General features: G+C 42.8%; 1 protein-coding gene across 1 annotated transcript; it reads right to left on the minus strand.

Moving 5' to 3' along the window:
* Positions 1-4,437: 4,437 nt before the first annotated feature.
* Positions 4,438-7,328, minus strand: RPL37 (ribosomal protein L37). The gene is made up of 4 exons (XM_075725813.1): positions 7,295-7,328; positions 6,288-6,423; positions 5,905-5,989; positions 4,438-4,550 (listed from the first exon to the last, which is right to left on the minus strand). The coding sequence occupies exons 1-4, from the start codon at positions 7,295-7,297 to the stop codon at positions 4,481-4,483; spliced, it is 294 nt and encodes a 97-aa protein (XP_075581928.1). The 5' UTR covers positions 7,298-7,328; the 3' UTR covers positions 4,438-4,480.
* Positions 7,329-21,162: the final 13,834 nt, after the last annotated feature.

A 21,162-nucleotide genomic window follows, 5' to 3' on the forward strand; every position in this document is an offset into this window, starting at 1 on the left:
ATAGGCAAAGATCTGTACTAAGTTCAGCTAATGATTATTTTGCATATACACCATCAGAGGATCATTAGGTAAGTTTACCACAAGAAGAAAAAAACAGCATTAAATGCAGTATTTATCCCAGCTTTACTGCAATTAGAAAATTCTGTCCTTTGTCCTTCAGCATTTTTCCCTATACATAAATACAAGATCTCTGTTACCTACATATGAAATACCTTATCAGAAAGCATAGTCCCCAGTTTGCTGGCACCTTAGATGAAACAATGTTAAGAAAGCAGCGTTCTCTGGAAAGCACTAGAACTTTGATCTCCCCATTAATCAAGAAATAGACTTTGTTTCCATGAATAAATTGCAGGTTTTTGCCAACTTGCCTTAACATGTTCATTATCCTGTTTACCTCATGAAATACCCCCAAAATTATTTCAGTTGGAATTTACTTTGCTTTATATATATGTTTCTATGGATGCAGCCTATACCAACTGCCCCTTGAGGTGGGGGAGTTTATACACATTCTGAGTAACACAAATAGCATCACTTAATCAAGTTATTTGATATTTTGAGTAAAGAAGCCTCCATGTTTGTAGCATAAGGCCAAGACCTCAAAGGTTCTCATTTAGGGCTCTGAATCAAATTTAACAGAGCAGAGAAGTTTAAGAATCTAGTGTAGTAGTTACCGCTGTGTATAGGAAAGTAACTTAAGAGAGGTTTTCAAATCATTGTCATCAAACAATGAATCTTTTTCATGTAAATCCATGAGGAAAAGTGACTAACACCGTTTTTCCCCCAACATTTTCCTCTTAGAACATCTCATGACATGAGACCAGGTCTCCCCTTTCCAGAGGTCATAATAATCTAGTGGGCATCGTTTGCTTGTGTCATTGGGGAAAAAGTAACTGGACTGGTCTCCATACTACCTTCACAATACAGCAACAGAGGAGGTAATCTTAATTTATAGGTAAAGTGAAAGTAGCACCACTTTATGCTAGCACACTGGATGGTAGAAAGAGATGGAGACCAGAAAGTGTGAAACACCTTGTCCAGCTGTTCCTGCCTGTGGAGTCAACAATCTCACACTGACAAAGGTGTAGCTCATTCACCCTATTGGATTTGCCAGTTCACGCACACAACCTATCTAAAAAACAGGTACTGTTATTTACATGTCTTTGCAGGATGTACAATGGTACTAGAACTCTAAATTGCCTTTGAGGGATCAGTTAGTTGCCTGATACCTATGGCTTGCTATGCGCTGAACAAGCTGTATTAGGTCTTGCCATCCTTTCAGTACAAACCAACACAGATGAAATACTGCTCCATGGCAATAAGCAGAATTCTCAATTATTATAGAATCATAGAATGCTTTGGGTTGGAAGGGACCTTGAGAGATCATCTAGCCCATCCCCTCTGCAGTGAGCAGGGATTGATTACAAGTTTGATACTGAAATAAAGCTCTGACCCTCAAGTCAAGCTGACAAGGATCCCTTTTTCTTTAACTCTGGCATGCAGTTGCACTTTCAGAGCTAGACATACCAAAGCTAATGAATCTTCCACCACCACATGACCTGAACACCTCTCTGCCTTTGAGAAACCTTCATCTGATACACTTTTGTCTAATAAGTGAGACTTGCTACACTGATGGGGTGGGTTGACCCTGGCTGGATGCCAGGTGCCCACCAAAGCCGCTCTATCACTCCCCTTCTCAACTGGACAGGGGAGAGAAAATACAATGAAAAAGTTCATGGGTCGAGATAAGGACAGGGAGAGATCATGCAGCAATTACTGTCATGCGCAAAACAGACTCAACTTGGGGAATGAGTCAAATCAGAGTAGGATAATGAGAAATAAAAACTAAATCTTAAAACACCTTTCTCCCACTGCTCCCTTCTTCCCGGTATCAACTTCACTCCCAATTTCTCTACCTCCTCCCCTGAGCAGCGCAGGAGGATGGGGAATGGGGGTTGGGGTCAGTTCATCACATGTTGTCTCTGCCGCTCCTTCCTCCTCAGGGGAGGACTCCTCCTCACACTCTTCCCCTGCTCCAGCGTGGGGTCCCTTCCATGGGAGACAGAACCCCACGAACTTCTCCAACATGGGTCCTTCCCACGGGCTGCAGTTTTTCACGAACTGCTCCAGCCTGGGTCCTTTCCACAGGGTGCAGTCCTTCAGGAGCAGACTGCTCCAGTGTGTGCTCCTCTATCCACAGGTCCACAAGTCCTGCCAGCAAACCTGCTCTGGCATGGGGTCCTCTCTCCATGGGTCCACAGGCCCTGCCAGGAGCCTGCTCCAGTTTAGGGCTTCCCATGGGGTCACAGCCTCCTTCGGGCACATCCCCCTGCTCCAGCATGGGGTCCTTCCTGGGCTGCCGGTGGATATCTGCTCCACCATGGACCTCCATGGCTGCAGGGGCACAGCTGCCTCACCATGGGCTGCACCAGGGGCTGCAGGGGAATCTCTGCTCCAGTGCCTGGAGCACCTCCTGCCTTCCTTCTGCACCGACCTTGGGGTCTGCAGGGTTGTTCCTCTTGCATATTCTCACTCCTCTCTCCAGCTGCAGTTGTGCAGGTGGGTTTTTTCCCCTTCTTAAATAACATTATCCCAGAGGTGCTACCGCTGTCGCTGATGGGCTCAGCCTCAGCCAGCAGCGGATTCGTCTTGGAGCCGGCTCTATCGGGCATGGGGAAAGTTTCTGGCAGCTTCTCACAGAAGCCACCCATGTAGCCCCCCCACCCCGCCCCAAACCCTTGCCACACAAACCCAGTACAAATGAATATGAAATGCAGTAATTTCTGATGTAATTTAAGACTTTACCATCTAACTGTGCCATATGTATCAGTCTGAAGGATGCAAAAATCAAACATATTAGACTGAGGAGCTAATAGGTAGCAGCAGCAGCAAATAGCTAAGCACTTGCCTTTGCAGCAGTGCATCACATTTGCGGGTCAGTGTAACAGGCTGCTCAGAACAAAAATCCCACACTACACAAACATCATGTAAGACTTCGCAAAGCAAAGGCTTTCATTCCCACCCATAGTCAGAATACCTGCCATACCACTGTCCAACTGTACCATTGCTCAACAAGCCCTTAGTGACTTGTTGACCTGCTTTAAGATGCTTGGAGCGGTTATTGTAAGAACAAAAAGACACATTTATGATTACTTCCTCCCACATTTAAGTGTTTCCCAGCATATCACCAAAAAACACATTTCAGATGCACTCCTGAGCCCTGTTTTAAAAGCTTCACCACCACTTACTTTCAGACTCTCAGATGGATCAGCTGAAAGCTGAGTGAGTACGGTGTATTTGTCACCTACTAAGAGAACAGCAGGGCAAGATTTCTTTTTGTTTAGAAACAGCCCAAGTAGAAACACTGAAGTATCCAAAAGCATTAACTATACTTCATTTAAAAATGTAAGAAAGTGCAGTCAGGTGCACTCCATTTTCAAACCTGGCTGAAAATTTCTTCAGTGATTTGCACAAATTGGTACAGTAACTGCTGATCCTTCAGTACTGACAAAGCAGTATGCTGCTTCTGGAAATTCATGATGAAACAAAAGGAATTACAGTAAGGCCAGCCTCAGAAGCTTAGAAGCATCAGAAGCTTTTGGTTTTTTAGTATTTTCTCTTCAAGGCATCTGAAAATCCTCTAAACTCTTGCAGTGATTACCACAATGCCCCAAACTTTCGTAACAGCTTATGATCACTTTTTTAAAGCAGAGTTTGAAAGCCAATCAAGTAGCCCAGTCACACACTACGTAGGGTACAAATTCATCAGTAATTCACTCTATAATTCCTTTGTACCCCAAGTGACTTCTGTATCATACTACCTACCATTTATTGATAGGCCCAGCATAGTTAACTCAGATCTTTTTGTGCATCAGCTTTCCACACCAACCTCCCCAGACCATTCTGGGCAACTTCTGTCTCAACTACAGCAGATCTCCAATCCTTTTGTGTCTGGCCATATGAGTGCTCCGGACTTGGGAGTTTCTTTTTGCCCAAGAAGCACTGACCCACTGAATAAGCAATACTTTTGCAGGCCTTTCAGCACCGCAGAGCAGTGAAAAACGGCTAAGACTGGGAATCCCTCTTTATTTCATACCAGAACAGCATGTAGAGCCTTTATTCAAGTTACTGTCTTTAAGCTAAATCCTGACTCTGCATGCTAGGGCACAATGAAACTCAGAGGCAAGTAGGGCAAGTCCATAGTGTCAACATTCCACTGCTCTTGCAGGTGTTGAATAACACATACAAGCCTCTTCTTAAGTTCAGTGCAGAGATAATGGTCCTCTTCAAGGCAGAGGTGTTATCAAATGAAAAGTCAATTAAAGGATTGTTTTTAATGAATTGTTTCACTGCATACCATCAAGAAACTGTGGGTGTAAACATATGTATTTTCAGGAATCCTGCATTTCACTGAATTAAAAAACATGTATAAAAGGTGACATTTTCTGGATAAGACCATTTATTTTAACAAACAGATGAGTCTTTACGATGAACTGGAGGCTGCAACAGCTGCTCTCTTGGGCTTCGGTGTGGTTCCCTCACGGAATCCATTCCTGCAAGTAGAAATATGGTTACCACTTTTTGGAAGGATGATTCCTGCTCCAGGTTATTTTCTGACAAGTAATGTTTTAGATCAAGTTCACCAGCTTTTTTCAGCTTATCTCAATAATGCACCAAAACCACTACTGAGTTCATATGACCAGACATTTTTAGTAAGAAACATCTTGTTAACAAGTGTTTCAAATAAGCAGCATGCTTTCTGCTCTCTTCTGAAGTAAAATTTGACTTCTTCAAACAGAAAGATTTCAAAAACTGAGTGAACACTGCAAGACTGCATCAGATACAGCACACCTTACTTCATGTTCCTAATAAGCAACCCAGCTTAGTAAGAAGATGTCACATTTGTGAAGTGTAAGTCAATTTCTTACAGAAATCCTCTATGCCTCCAACCAGAGGTTAAGACAGGCATGACAAAAGAAGAGTCAGCCCCAAGCTTGCTTTTGGATATGACATTTCTACCTCAGCAACAGTCAGTGGGAAGCAGGCTACAGCTGCACACTGTAAGGTATTTTCTGTCTGTTGCTGGGAAAGATTGTGCTTACCAAAACAAACAAATGGGTGGATCTCTCAACTATACCCAGGTCTGGGACTTAAAATGACTCCTGCTTTTCACTGTTAAATCCAGTCCACATTTTTACAACAACACTTTTGAATGACTTGGTATTTTTCATCCAGCTTTCTTGTGTATTAAGCCAGAAGCTACAGAGCTCCATTTTAGAACATGGAGGTCATACGAAAGAAATTTTTAATGAGTTTAACAGTACAATTATCCCCACAGTTACCTTGTAAGTACAACTCAAAGCTCTGTAACAAATCTACAGAAACATCAGAAACCAGTAACTCAGAATCTGATGTTATAGCTACTTACTGCTAACTGAACTGCAAATAAGAGTGACTACTAAAGTTTTTCCAGTCCTGAACTTTTGTTTTTGTGGGCACAAGGGGACTGCAATGCATTTCAAGACTTGTCTCTTAAAAACGCACACTTCAGTGCACTGGCAATTTAGTTGACTCACAAATAGAGGCAATGCTACACAAAGCATATCTTTTTAAATGCGGGCATTTTATTGCAATACTCTGTATTCTGTACTATCTACACTTAACAGAAACATCAGAGTTTCTTACACACCCTGTATATTAACAGCAAGTGAGTGTTTTTATCCTCAAAGGAATATGCAACCGATTATATAATGCATAATTTATTTCATGCTATATTTAAGAAGAAAGACCACACCACATTAAGTGCCCTAAATAAATAAAAATGTTAACTTTGAATGATGAATTTTATAATGAAGTGGTATCTATGCAGGATTTCACACCACACTAGTTTGTATTAAAATGTTATACCTGAATCGACGGTAGACCTTTTTCAGGTGCCTCATGCGACCAGTACCAGTGGTGTTGCGTCTTTTCGCCTTTGCACTCCAGTTATCTAAAACATACAAGTTACTGTTACTCATCTGCACCAAATAATGAAGATGCACGTTACATTTGTACAGCACAATTATTCAAACTGACAGAAGCAAGAAAAAATTATAAATTAAGTTAATTTATACGTAGTAATACTGGACATTAGCTAAAATGTGGTTAAATTAGCATTAATTTGAAAAAAGCTCCAAACACGGTAAGATGACAATGTTCTTCCTTGGCTGGAAAAGAAGTCATACTATTGAAGAAGACAGAAAAACACGGGTTTTTAAACTCAACTCCGTAAAAACTTTATTACTTACACTTTCTCTTACGCTTAGCAGGGTAACCACATTTCCCACAGGTAGACTTCTGCAGATGGTATGCCTTGGACCCACATCGACGACACAAGGTGTGTGTCTTATTTCGTCGCTTACCAAATGACGATGTACCCTTCGTCTGAAAAGCGTTTCAAGACATGGCATGTTGGAAATATCACTAGCACTTGCAAGCCAAGTAACTAAAAGAATAAGCTCCCCTAAAAAACATGCACAAATCCACTAAGCCCGATAAAACACACCAACTCAGTTTCACCTGCTGTTTTTAGAAATTACTTCCTTACGCCTCTCCTCGCCATGTCTTGTCATCCGTCGTCCCCCCCCCTCCCCCCCGTGCTGAAATAAAACGAAACCACGGAGCGCTTATCTCCAGCTCCCTTCCCATCGCCCCCAAACTCATCACTGATAAACACTAAACCGCTTTTTCCTGAAAAAAGCTTATTTCCCTCACACAGATCAGCCGCACACTGATCACAAGAGACGTTGGCGACTGATCTCCCTCTTGCTACGTTATCCGCACGGCTGCCTCCACCACGGGGAGAGCGCCGGCCCGGCCCCCAGCAAGCACGGAGGAGACCCCGGAGAAGACCCCAGCGGCAGCGCGGCAGCGCGGCCCCGCACCGCCCCGCGGCCTCCCCGCTGGGGACGAGCCGCCCCGCGCCCCCACCCGGGCCAGGGAGGGCGGCGGCTGTCGCCCGGCCCTCAGGCCCAGGCCCCGGCCCTCAGGCCCAGGCCCCGGCCCCGGCCCCGGCCCCGGCCCCGGCCCCGGCCCCGGCCCTGGGCCCGGCCCCGGCCCCGGCCCTGGGCCCAGGCCCAGGCCCAGGCCCCGGCCCCGGCCCCGGCCCCGCCGTGCCGTGCCCGCCCCGCCGCCGAACCCGGCCGCACCAGGCTGCGGGGCCGCCCAGGCGCCCCAGACGAGGCCCGCGGCCCCGCAGGGCCCGGCGCGGCAGCGGATGGCGGCCGATACCCCGCGCCCGCGCCCCAGCGCTCACCATCTTGCCCGGCCGCCACCACCAAAGAGGCCGGGCCCCGCCCCGCTTCCGCTACGGCCCGGCAAGCGCTTCCGGGAGCGCGGCGGCAGCGGCTGCCCCGCCCCGCCCCGCCCCGCCCCGGATGTGCCCGGCGGTGCCCGGGAGCCCTTCCGGGTGGCGGCGGCGCCGGGGCAGACCGGCCACCCTGGGGCCCCGGGGGCCCGGGTGAGACCCTCGGGGGCCCGGACCCTGAAAGCTCGGTTGTCCCCGCTACCACCACCCCAAAACCGGTGGGTGGGGTGTGGCGGTGTGTCCTGTGCCGTGCTCCGACTGGTCCTGCAAGTTACGTGTAAAGATGTCTCTGCCTGGTAGAGGAAATGTTTCGCGCACCTGAGCTGCCGTACGGGCCCGTCGTGTTTAACTCCGCTGCTGCTGCTCTGCTGCAGTGCCCGGAGGCGCCTGCAGCTCCGCTTCAGGCCGCGGAGCCCTGGCCCTACTTACACCTTCAAGTGAAAATTACTTCAAAGAATGAAATTCAGGGACAGGGTAGTCTTGGCTGTAATACGTACTTTCAAAGTGAGCTGCCTTAAAAAACATGCAGCCCCTCCTGTGCGCTCTGCTTGTCCGTGTTCCCCCCGCCCCAGGCCCCCCACGCCACGTGGCGGTCTGCCCGCCGGCGAGAGCATCACAGTGGACATCATGAACGCAAAATTGGGCTTTTTGCAGATGCACCATTTAAATTCTCGCATGCCAGCCTACCACACATCTTCAGTAGATTCACAATCTACACGTGATTTTGTCTTAGAATAGTTAATGTGGGGGAAATAATGTACAGAGAGAAACTGAAGAAATTTGTGTTTATCTTATCACCAGTTCAACACCTTGGCATCTCAAACAAAGTCAGAAATTGATGATAAAGCCAGTTTATTTATCCTTGATTGTTGAATTGTATAACTTTGTCTAACAGCTCTAGATAAAAATATGAATTTATCTGGCAGGCTGGATCTCACTCCTTCTGCTTCTGGTTTGCTGACTATAAATACAGTTATTCCAAAACACAGGTGTCTGTGCCTGCTACAAGCTGGCAAACTGTGAGGAACACTCCCACGATGAACGTATGGACAGTTGAACCCCTGTAACATGGAGCTCGTTGTCCAGAAAAAGGGATTGTCCCTTGGCACAGTCCCCAGAGCCGTGAAGCTGTGTCCGACTGCTGCATTTTCACTGCTGGACAAACCAGCCTTGTATAGTTGCCTGGATGTTAATTTATCCTCACTTGTTTCCTGAGTGTGGCCTCTTGCTGAATTACTTTGGTGCTAACTTATGTGCTGGGAGGCTTTTGACCTCTGCTAAGGTTAAGGGATGGGGCAAAAAGCCATTTTGACTTTAGCTGCATTGATTCCAGACACACAAAGATGTGGCCCAGGCTGTTCACTCAGCTCTTTCATTTTGGTTGGCAATTTCTATCACCAAAATAACACCTAAGGCAGAGGCTTTTGCTCATATTCATTTTACCTCACCTGAAAATCAAGGCAAAAAGCCCATCCATGGTCCTGCTGTAGTTAAAGGAGAGAGATAAATGGTTCCACAGGGTAAATCATCCCATCTTAAATTAGGTGTCCAAAGTAGGCTAGAAAAATCATCCTTGGGAGAAACACTTCTCCTTCCGTTAGTTCTAACAGGAGCCTAGACAGCGCCCTTAGTCTAGGCACAGAGGTGGCTGAAGTTAGGTAAAATTAATTTTGCCCTGACTGACTTAACGAAAATGTTTTTATAGCAATTCTGTCTTCCTTGCCAAAAATCAATAGAGAAAACTCAGTGTCCTATGGATTAAATGCCATACAGGAAAAAAAAAATCCCAATTAACTCAAACAGTATGAATCTATCCTACAGGCTGGGCTGGAGTCATATTTCTCCCCAGCAACCTTGCTGTGTGTCTTTTAACTAGGGCCTCTTTTCCTCTTTCTCTCTCGTTAGATCTCAGAAATCTGGAAGATGCTATGAAGGCATTGGACAGATGCCATGGCAACAGCCTCCAAAGGAAGTACGTTGGTTTGGCTGCCTTGAAGGATATGGTGCCAGAGGAATTATTCTTGTCCTTTGTGGGATAAAAATAATCTTGTTCGTTTGCGTGTCTTCAAACCTGTAAGGAAAGAAAGATTTTTGGTATCGTCATGCAGTTGTCTTTAGTGTTCAGGAACACTGGACACTTTTAGGGTAGAGAACGGGCAGAGTTGTGGCTGACCCAGTACCTTCTCAGAAGCTCTTAGCCCCTGTGCAGGTCGCAGGTGAGGACAAAGTTCACTGCCCCTAGTGAATTCCAGGCTGCTCAAAACCCACAGACTCATGTGCTGGCAGCTGCTGAATGGCACCAGCCTAAATTCAGCGCTGGCTGATTCACCCTTCTTCTTTGATACATGGGAAGTAGTCCAAAATTTAGAAGGTGACACGTCTGAATTTCAGCGCTGTCTTTTTGAACATGGAAAACAGCAGTCTGTCACTGCAGCCGGTGTCCTATCACAGCTTCTGCACAGCACTTGTGGTCCAGACAGGCCTGGTGATGCGAGAAACTCGTTGTTGTGCCAGCAAACACTGATCCTATTAAGCATCTAGGTCAGGGTTTACTGAATACTATGGAGGTGAGTGCCTTTCAGTATCTGCTAGCACCATGTTCTGCAGCCTGTCCAATCTGGTTGGGGTTGAAAAACTGAAGCAAAATGCAACACTGGGTATGCCCATCCAGGGTGCAAGCCCCGCTGCCTCAAGCTGATCCCACCCAAGGCCCATAGACCATCCTGACCTCTGTGCTCTGCCCTGGCACTGTGCTGGGAAAGAGGAGAATCACCCACTTCCAGTCCCTCCCACAACTACAGCAGAGCAGCCTTACAGATAAGTCCAGCTGAAGGACAGGGAAACCAAAACCAGGGCTGGCTAGGCAGTAGAGAGGAAGGTGGGTACGAGTACCAAATAATCTCAGCGGCATTTGTTTTGCACGGGTTTGGTGTCATGCTACAATACACCGTCACCATGGTGCAGTACAGTCCCTGATGTGACCGTGGTGGGGTTTGCTCAAAAAATTGGGTAGTTGTACTGGTTCTACAAAACTTGAACACTCTGAAAGGGCTTGTGTGTGGCAAATGCAAGAGTGATATCCAAGCAATTTCTGTCTGATGTCATCATATGGCATCACTTATTTGTGCACATGTGTAGCACCCTTTGCATAAATGGGCTGACTTCAAGGGATAGGAATAGTGAAGATTCAAGCTTCATATATACTAGAAGCTAGTCAGTGCTTGATACCAATTATCTTCAGAGGAGCAGACAAGCTGAAGTCTTTATTTCTAAATGTAATATCTTAGATCAAAGGAATGCCTTTCAGTATCCTCTTGGATATTGATCACTTTGACCTGGGTAACTGTCTCAGGAGGGCTGCAGAACTGAGGAATTCAAAGGCAACATTTTCATGAGGGTCAGTTTGGATGCCTTTATTTCTGGATACCATCTTGGTTTGCAGAGGTAGACACCTGGGTTGGAATTAGCGGGGAAGAAACTACACTGAGTATCTGTTACCAAGCAGCCACAAGAAACATAACTTTATTTGTACAGTATCCAGTTTCTTCAGTTCAAAAAGAAAACTTTTATGTGTGAGTTTGAACCAGAAACGTTGGTCACCACAAGATGACAGTATAGTTCAACTAAAACTTTTCTCCTAAACAACTCAGTAAAAACTCTCTAGCAGTAACACTGAATTAGGTTAATAAATTGGAAACAGTATTATCTGTACAGTTCTTAAATCTCTATGACAATAACAGAAAATATGAGCAAGCAGCAATGTTTATGAAAAAGGCTGTTGCATTCAGCTAAGAAACAAATGAGTATAATACAGAAGGCTTTCTATTTGTTTAAGATGAAAATGGGTAGAAGAAAATTAAACAGCTGTTACTAACATGAAATTGCTTCTTACAATATAGTGGAAATAATAAAAAAAATAAAAATTCTTTGTATAACAAAGCTTATACAGTGTGTATAAAATACATTTGGTACTGTTGCTTCCTATAGCCAGTCCTGAATGGGAAGAGCCCCTTTATCACAACTACATACTCTTTCTATGCATTGAGACTCTTCTTTTCCATAAAAACCAGCACAAAATATGACCTCATATGTAGCACACAGAAATCAATGCCAGAGTTAATAATAAAAATCAATTATTTGAACTCACAGTAAAGAAAGTCTCTTGAGTGTTTTTCTCAATAGTGAATTAGAAATTTTCATAGTCAGTCATCCTTTCTATTTATGATGGCAGGAATAGGTTCATGCTGATGATCATATAACATCTATTCTACAATGTTCATAGGCAGTGCTCATACAGGTAAGTAACATTAGAAGAGCAATATTTCCTTATTACTACTCCTTAGCATCGGACAGAGAGACCAGGTAGTAGTCTTCAGACCACTGGCAAATGCTTGGAGTGTGGCACTAGTACTTGGTAGATCATGGTTGGAGCATGACTACCATCACAAACACAGCAGGAGCAAGAGCTCCCCACTCATTTCCAAAGCTGCCTTCAACCTTTACCTTAGGATAGCAGGGGAGGATCCTGGGTCCTCCTCCACCAGAAACCCCACTAAAGTCTTTCTTTTCCATCTAGCTAGGGGAACGGGCAGCATACCTCTGCACAGGACGGGTAGCTGCAAGCCTGGGACACACCTGTTACACACTGCAACAGCATAATTCAGAATTTTGAAATTTCCCTAGGTTTTTTTTAATGCTTATACTTAGATACATTACCGGTTTGTAGTGCATTGTTGCACCAAAGCAGTAAGTCTTTGAGGGGGATTTCACTGGCTAGCCTCAAGCTTGCAGAGGTGGTTGGGTGGCAGTTTGGGCTGAGCACCAGAAAGGGTGCATAGGGCAAAGCCACAAGTTCCTTTACAAGGTGACAGCCATTTTCTTCTCAGTTGTATAACAACTAAATATTCTTGTCTTGTATTATTTTGATAAAAAATAACATATATTGATCTTATTTTGTTTAATATTGTTGTCTTAAACCCTTGTTGCATTATTCATGCACAAATGTATGCACACACAAGCCTAGAACAAAATTTTCGCTGGAGGTGCACAAAAAGCATTTGAGCCACCATGGTCTGGAATTGTAGTCTGCATCGCATTACAGGTGGGAAGACCCAGCTTCTAACCACATTTCCCTTACATTGCAGCAGAAAATATTTTAGTTAGTTATTAGGAAAATTTTTGTACCAGTACAGACTGCAAAGCACTGGACTTAATTTTCCTTCATCTGGAGTTTTTGAGAAAAGACTCGACAAATGTTTGTCTGACATGGCTTGAGTGTAACGGATCTTGTGGGAAGGTAAATAGGCTGGATGATCTTATAGAATCATAGACTCGCTTAGGTTGGAAAAGACCTTTAAGATCATCCAGTCCAACCATTAACCTAACGCTACCAAGTCCACCACTAAACCAGTTAAGGGGAGAGTAGCAATTTCATGTTCCCTGGCGTGGTGGCTGGGTTATTTATAATGAAAGTGAAAACTAGGAATCATTAAGATTGGAAAGGACCTCTAAGATGATCAGTCCAGTCATCAACCCAACACCACCATGCCCACTAAACCATGTCCCAGAGTGCCACGTCTACCCGTTTTTTGAACACTTCCAGGGATGGTGACTCCACCGCCTCTCTGGGCAGCCTGTTCCAATGCTTGACTACCCTTTCCGTGAAGAAATTTTTCCTAATATCCAATCTAAACCTCCCCTGATGCACCTTGAGCCCATTTCCTCTCGTCCTATCACTTGTTCCTTGGAGGAAGAGACCAACACCCACCTCACTACAACCTCCTTTCAGGTAGTTGGAGAGAGCAATCTTCTGAGGTTCCTCCCAGCCATACTTCTGTGATGCTGTGATTTTATAAAAGGCCTCTAAGTATAAAGGCATAACTGTATCTCTAATATCCCTGGCTGTCATGTTCTCAGACAAATGCATTAGACCAATTTCATGTTTCGGAAAAAAGGTCAGATCTTCACGAATTCTGCCTTCAAATTTTGCCTGCTTGTCCCGTTATGATGGTTGGCCAAATAAATGCTATGGCTTCTGTCTTACAAGCTTGCCTTGCACTGACAGGCCTGCATTTTAAACATCCATCATTCCCCAGAGTAATGTAGGTCTCTGACTTGCATTTTCAGAATTACTCTAAAGGACATTAAACCCAAAAGTTTTATTACTGAAGAAAAGAAAAGCAAATGTTGCCCAGTCATATGTGTATATATGTGTGTATCTCTCTGTGCAGGCACATACACATGAATGGTACATGCTTACCAGTACTAGCAATGTTTTCTTTTCTTTTTTTTTAACTAAAAAAATTATCAAAAACTTGTCTGATTCATAGCTAGATACAGCCTATATCTAAGCCCAGACATTATGGCTGAAATTTGCTAACTTGGAAGCCAAGTGTCTGAACATAACTTGCAATGTCCATTCTTCTATACTTCCAAATGTTCTGGTAGGAATGATACATGGGCATACTCTTTGGAAAAGAAATATAATTTCAACTGGTTTGAAATTTAAAAAAAATACCTTTCCCGCTGAAATGTTGAAGTAAAAGTTTTTGCCAGAAGCTCAGGAAAGGAAGACATCTTAAATTTAAAGCTAGATTCAACAGTTGGCTATCTTATCCTCTCAATTTTCCCACTTTTTATATGGAATTACACACTTGCCTAGGTGTATCTCTACCATCACATTCCCTCTATGTATTACTCAGCTATGCTTTAAGTGCATATGTGAATGATTTTATCTTTAGTAAAAGTATGTGAATGATTTTACTTCTCACCAGCCATTCCTTAGAACGTGACTTGATGTTGTTCTCCTCCAAGAATACTTTTGGATAGAAGGAGATATGTACATGCATGCCTTATAGTGCCTTCTGTCTCCAAAGGTAAGCAACTAATTCAGTTTTACAAGACCTCTCCATGTTTGGCACCTGTTAGTGTTAAAAGCACTGGTACAGAATGTACATAGTACAGTACATTTTCAAATTTTTCATGTATGTTGCAGTTAGAAGTATCCAAATGTGTGAATAAATACAAAGCCATGCACAAAATGTGCATTAGGTAAATATATGGTGCCTGATTTTCTTTCAGAAATATGTATCTACTTCTTACAAATATTTACTGTTCATACATTTCAAGTTTTACTCTAGATCTAACATTCAGGGAAAAAAATACATGTCTGTAGTAAAGTGGAAGGTCAGAGAAGAAAACATTGGAGAAAACTGGGGCACTCATGTTTAATCTGAAAACTAGTAAAAGAAGCCTGATATATTATTTGTTATTTATTTACTTTATCTCATATCTCACTTCAGGCATCCTAAAGAATTCACATTTATCTTGCTTTGGGACTACTGCAAGTGACTGCTTTCCCTGGTCACTCTGTCCCTTCTCTAGAAATAAAAATACAAGCTCACTTCAAAGTAGAAAAACCCATCACTTGCATAGCACTCTTTACCCTGTATGGAATTGTGGGGTTTGCCTTTAATATTTGGATGTGAAACAGAAACTGTAAGAAAAAAAGGCTTTGCAGTGGAACGAAGTGGAGAAATGCAAGTTCTGTATTTATTGAAGATAAAGTCTGTTTCCCCAGGTAAAATAAGTTTGCCTTGCTTCATCAAAATCACTGTTGCATTTTATTATTTCACCAGCTGAGAACCTTCCCTAAGTACAAACACTTTGCTAACAAAGGTCAGCTCGACTCTGCAGTAACAAATGTTATCTTCTGTTTATTCTGGAATATGTTTTCCCTGTATCAGGCATTTTCAGCTTTGCATTTACTGGAACTGGGGCATACTGGCTCCATCAGGGAATTCCCCTAATATCCATGCACAATTTCCTTCTTACACTATTTCACTTTAATAAAAATACAGGACAAAACAGTGCCTGGCCCTAATAGTGTGTGGAAAGAGGACACAGAAAAGAAATGGAGCTTTTTGAACTTTTTCTTATCTGATCATAACGTGGAGGTCACAATCCTGTGGCCACGAGACCTAGATGGGACTAGCACATGTAGCACAGCCAGTCTGCTTAGATTGGATACTAGGAGAAATTTCGTTACTGAAAGAGTGGTCAAGCGTTGGAACAGGCTGCCCAGGCAGGTGGTGGAGTCAGCATCCCTGGAAGTGTTCAAAAAATGGGTAGACGTGGCACTTTGGGACATGGTTTCGTAGGCATGGTAGTGTTGGGTTGATGATTGGACTGATGATCTTAGAGGGCCTTTCCAACCTTAATGATTCTATTCTAGTTCTACTTTCATTAAAAAATAATCCAGCCACCAAGCCAGGAAAATGAAATTAACTATTACTCTACCCTTAATTGGTTTAGTGGTGGACTTGGTAGTGTTAGGCTGGTGGTTGGACTTGATGATCTTAAAGGTTTTTTCCAACCTAAACGATTCTATGATTCTGGAGGGGGAGGCTGCACACCAGCTGGCAGGGCACAGGGAGATGCCATTACTGGTCTGCCTGCTGAGGCAGCAGGTATGCAGAAATGTTTTCCAAAATGTTCAGTTAAGTAGCTCCCATTATTATGGTTGGAGCTACACCTTAGCACCTTTCTGTCTCTGAAAGGCTGCCTTTGGATGAACCAGGGCAAACTCAGCATCGCCAGCGCTTACGCAGATGGTGGAGAACATGCCAGTACTTACAGTTTTAGATTTGGTTTATCATGTTAGTTAGTACTTGTTAACTAATTGCTGTAAATTAGAAATGTTTTTCCGTTGTGCTTGAACATATGTTAGGGAGAGATGTAGCCTAAAGAATGGCTGCTTGAGAAAAGAAAAATGCCTGAGGGAATGTTGCCCTGTAAAAAGGTCACAAAACTGTGACAAGTCCAAGCCTACTTATTCTGTCTTACTGTATTTTAGCAGCAGAATAAAATGGGTAACCCTCAAAGCAACAATATTGGTAACTGAATTTTTCTGCTGAGTCTCTCAACCATTTTACAAGTTTGTTATTGACTTCAGTGAAAACCAACCACCAACCTTTCACAAGGTACCTTTCACATGGCTGGTGCATTTTTTTTTACATGGCACTATTTCCCTGCCCTGGCTTCATTTCTGCCTCAGAAGACATGATATATAGTCACCAATAAGTGTGCAGAAGTGCATACGTCTCTTGCCATGAGCCCACACAAAGGAGGAAACTGGAGGCTTCCTCGTCTGTTCCTATCACAAGCCTTACATTTTGCATTCTTTCCTTGGGATGATTAGTATTTAGCTCTTTTTTTGATCATTTTTGAAAATCTCAAAGCCATTTGCCAGCTCTAAAAAGCCCGGACATTGCTGTTTGCTGAATAAATTTTCCTAGCTATTAACTGTTCTACAGAACCTCCACCAATATTAGAAACACCATACTTTTAATCACTCTCATGATGGTCTTTCAACCAAATAAGCACAGAGTGGGATGTGTTTACAGGCTAATTAAGAGCAAGTGCCATCTCCAGAAGTGCAGATTCTTTCGAAGATATTTAGTGATATGGTCTCCACTACCAGATAAAAACATGTCCAATTTAGACAACTCCAAATCAACTTTTTCCATACTCATCAAAATTGGTACGTACTGGTAATTGCATGGCTTGATAGGCAGAAATTTTCTGAGAGTTTTGTATCTGGATATAACAAAGTAAGTACATCATTAATATGGGCACAGAGATACGTATTCACCTAAACCAAAAAAAAAAACCAAACCATTGATGGCATACTTTGACCCTGTGCTTCAGTGCTGCTCCTTTGAGCTGAACTGCAAGTACAGAGAGAAGCCAGAATAACTCGCAAGAGGACATCACACCAATTTTAAGGGCTTATAAGCTTGTTGTAGAAGAAGCAGCAAATGTTGAGCACACCTAAATTTCTCTGGAGCTCAGGGGAATCTCTACAACTGCATCAGCCCTTTCTTATTACATGTTTTCATTTATTGCAGTCTGATAGTTGTATGCGTAGACAGCCCAGAATCAGGGAGGGCAAAAGTCAACACTATGTTATGTCTGTTTCTACACAATGCTCTGCATCTCGTTTGTCTCTATGAAAGTTTGCAAAAGCTTACTTTATTTGTTGAACTTTGCTTCCAGCTGGAAGATATCTACAAAAGCTTATTCCAGAAAGTTTCACAGTAGCAGTTAGGGTTAATTACTGACTTCTCGAGAAAGCTGACAAAATTTTAATGAATTTCAGATGGTCCTAAAGAAGTGTTGTAGTTCAAAAAGACATCCTATAAGATCTGTTTCTTTGAAGTCCTGCCTTCATTTTCTTCCCTAACTCTGCTTTATAGGAGAGGAATCTTTGTTCTTCGTATTGAAAAACATTTTAATTTCAAGATACTTGGAAATTTTCAGAGGGAGACTGATGGACTTTGATGAAAGATTTTTGTTCAAAGTTTGCTGCTTGAAGCATTTTAGCTTTCCAACTAGTTACAGTAATAATTCTAAAATATATAACGCACATACACCACTGATTCAGAAAGAACCGGAAATGTAAAAGCATGGGCAATGTTGCTAATGGCTGATGTTTGACATTCTATTCACTCTACAAAGAACAATCAGAAAGAGATGATATTTTGAAAAGCACCAAGACATCAGGCTAAAAGAGACCTTCTGGATCATCAACTCAAGATACTGCTGTGTCAGGCAGTCATATAAAGCTGTTTATTAATTTATTGAACTGTATGAATTAAATTCATAGTTAAACAATGTAGAAAAAAAAAAATCATTGGATACTTGTGAAAAATTTGCCTCGTCTGGTTCTGAAGATGCTTGTAACAGGCTCTGGAATCCTCCATGTGATTTAACCTCTGATACACCCCTTTAAACACTATGTGTAGTTTTGTGTCACTGTTAACACAAATGCAATAATACTTCCACTTTAGCCCGTTTCATGTGACTCTTTCTGTGTTAGCCTATTTGAAGTGCTAAAATCATGAGATCAGTTCACTGGTTCATGAAATTCACCTATTTTATGCATGTGCGAGCCTCTCTGTTGCTGGGCAGGCATGTGAGGGCATATAGATCTGTTGTAGACACAGTACCTCTGCTTCTGCACACAGCTGGCAGGTGAGCTCTCAGAAGAGCTTGTGCAGAAGCCCTGCCCCCTGTGAGCTCGGTGGGCATGACATTCAGGTTGAGAAGGACTCAGGGTGGACCTGAGCCTGCTTCCAGCCCTCAAAGATGAAGGCCATTGAAAATCTCACTCATATTTACTATCCATACTTTGGCTGCAGTCATCTCCAAAGACAGATGGTCTGAACCTTAGCAGGTTTTTCAGCCTGAAAGTGGGATGTCTCAGGGAAGCAAGTATCAGTAATGGTAGAAATGAAAAATAAATATTCAACTTCAACGAACACCTAAATCGGGCCTGTCTGGGCAACCAATCACTAGATAGAATGGTGAATTTGGATGCCACCATCTTGTCCAGGAGAGTCCTGTGAAGTAGTGAGCAGTGGGGTGGTCTGTATCTGCTAGACTAGGATGAGCAGCAACCAGAAGAGTTTGTGCAAGGTGGTGGTTCACTGGCACTTGAGGAGATGCAGTGGCTGCCCTCCCTCCTCTCACGCTTCCCACCTGTTTTCTCCCCTGTCTCTCCTCCGTGGCTATATATTGTTACCCTCTCTCTGGGTCTGTTGCCCACCAGACCTTCCAGGGAGATGATCTAACTCATTAAAACAGCACAAAACCACCCAGATCTTTTTGCTGAGTTTATTTTCTGTCATTGTAATAAATTAAACTGTCTCACAAAGAGGACTGAAATGTGCCAAAGCCAGCACCAGATGTGCAGAAGGAACGCATGGTGGGGATTGGAAGGGAAGGCAGGGAAAAATGTGGAAAAAACAGAATAGTAACTCACCATTTTAGGCAGTTTCAAGCTGCTAAATTTGTTCACCATGTCTTGTATCCTAAGATCAGAACCTAACTCTAAAGAACCGTAATTATTTGTTTGCCCAGTGATGACTTTTGTGTACACACAGGCTGAAATGTCTATGCTCTAGAAAAATCTGATTTATTACCTATATACTACTAAAGCTCTCTGACTTTTGAATTAGAATAACATGAGCTCTTCTCTTCCAACCCAGTTCATTCAAACCAGAACTCTCACAGCCCTTGTTTGTTTGGCATAGTTTTTGCAGCATATGGATTCCAGTATGAAATATCCTTCTACAAGGTCCCCTGAGAGGTAATAATTTGCATTACAGTTAGCACAGCATTAATGCTATTTGACATATTTCATAGAGACACATCCCAAGGCATTGTCGTTAATCCTTGAAACGTGACAAATATATTAAAAGCAAAACAAGCAATTAAAATGCTTTTTTTTAAAAAAAAGTGAGATGGCTTTACCAAACAGAAACCAATCCAAAAACTCTCCAAGTCTATTTCACAATTTAAAACCATAATGACAAGATGTTCTTTCTCTACTCAGTTGTCACTGGATCCTTGGCATTTGCAGCAGTCACAGAGCACAGACTGTCTTTAGGGCTGTAACACATAATGAACTTGGACAATGAGGACACAAGACTATTTAAAGCTTGGTAAACTATTGAGTAACCTTAGCATCAATCCTATAAAAGGCTGGAAGTCTACAGGGAAATATCTCTGATATAATTATATTCTGGCTGACCTTAGCGTGAAGTAGAATACAGACAATACCATTTCATGCTGTCTCCAGACCAGGCAGGGTATCATTAGCCCAGCAAGTGAAGCATTGCATTAATCATTCTTGTGCTAGAATTATCATTTGGTGCAAGACAAGAAATGCCTTGCCTTATGGCTAACTCTTTGTGTCTCTCCAACTACTCCTCTTTTACCCCCCTAAAACATTGTTTTTAAGCCTAAACACCGTGTATTTCTGAACAGATGGTAGAAATGTTTAGCAATAACTTAAAAGTTGCTGTGATAAAACACACATTTTTAACTGCAAAATGGTTAGTAGATTGTTGCTGTTTTCACTAACAGTAAAGGAAAATCAGCCCCTTCTGCCCTATAAGTTACACTGTCCCTCACTACCATGCAGTCAGGGGAACTAACTGTAGAGCTCCCTCAGTCAGGCCTTTTATTATAATTTATGTTATTGTAGAAGTGTCTGTCAGTCAGACAGGGACAGTGCTATGTACTGCATAGTCCCTTGTCACAAAATTGCAGTGTAAGTAGATTCTCATGCAACTGCACATAGCCTTAAGTATCAATAACACACAAAAGTAGGAAACTATCTAAATGGTCCAGAGGCTAAATGCTAAGTAGAAAAAAGTTACTATAAGTACCCTGTGAAATGAAAGAAGAATCAGCCATTCACAGTCCCACTGTTGCAGAGGAGACTGAACATCCATCTGCTGCAAACCAGTAAAGTGCCACAGGACCTGTGGAGTTGTAGTCCTACGAGTGACACAAGTCCAGCTCTAACCTCCCTCCTTTGTGCACCTTGTGGGTTCAGTCTCTTTGCTTTTGTTACTGCTGAAGCCAGGATCAATAAAAAAGCAGGATCCTGTTTCCAAATGAAAGGAGATAAAGTCTTTAGGCTGAGGTACCTGAAAATGTGTGCTAAAAGAACTGTTATAAAGCATCTGCCAAAGCAACATTTTTGTCTTACTGAAATGCTTCTTGCAAGAAGACATTCCATCAATATAAACACATTTGAATATGATACCCATTACTATCAATGATTTTACTACCTATTAATTAAGAGCAGACCCCCACCACCACCACACATACTTTCTTTGCTAGCTGTATTTGTCCTTTTATGTTCATTTGCATGTTTTGTTTGTGAGCAAATTACAGTATATCTTTATCTTGAGGGTTACTATAGCTAATGATGTACTTCCAGAAAGTGAAATTGCTATCTAAGC

Source organism: Pelecanus crispus, chromosome Z (genome assembly GCF_030463565.1).
Source record: "Pelecanus crispus isolate bPelCri1 chromosome Z, bPelCri1.pri, whole genome shotgun sequence".
In the NCBI taxonomy this organism is placed as follows: domain Eukaryota; kingdom Metazoa; phylum Chordata; class Aves; order Pelecaniformes; family Pelecanidae; genus Pelecanus; species Pelecanus crispus.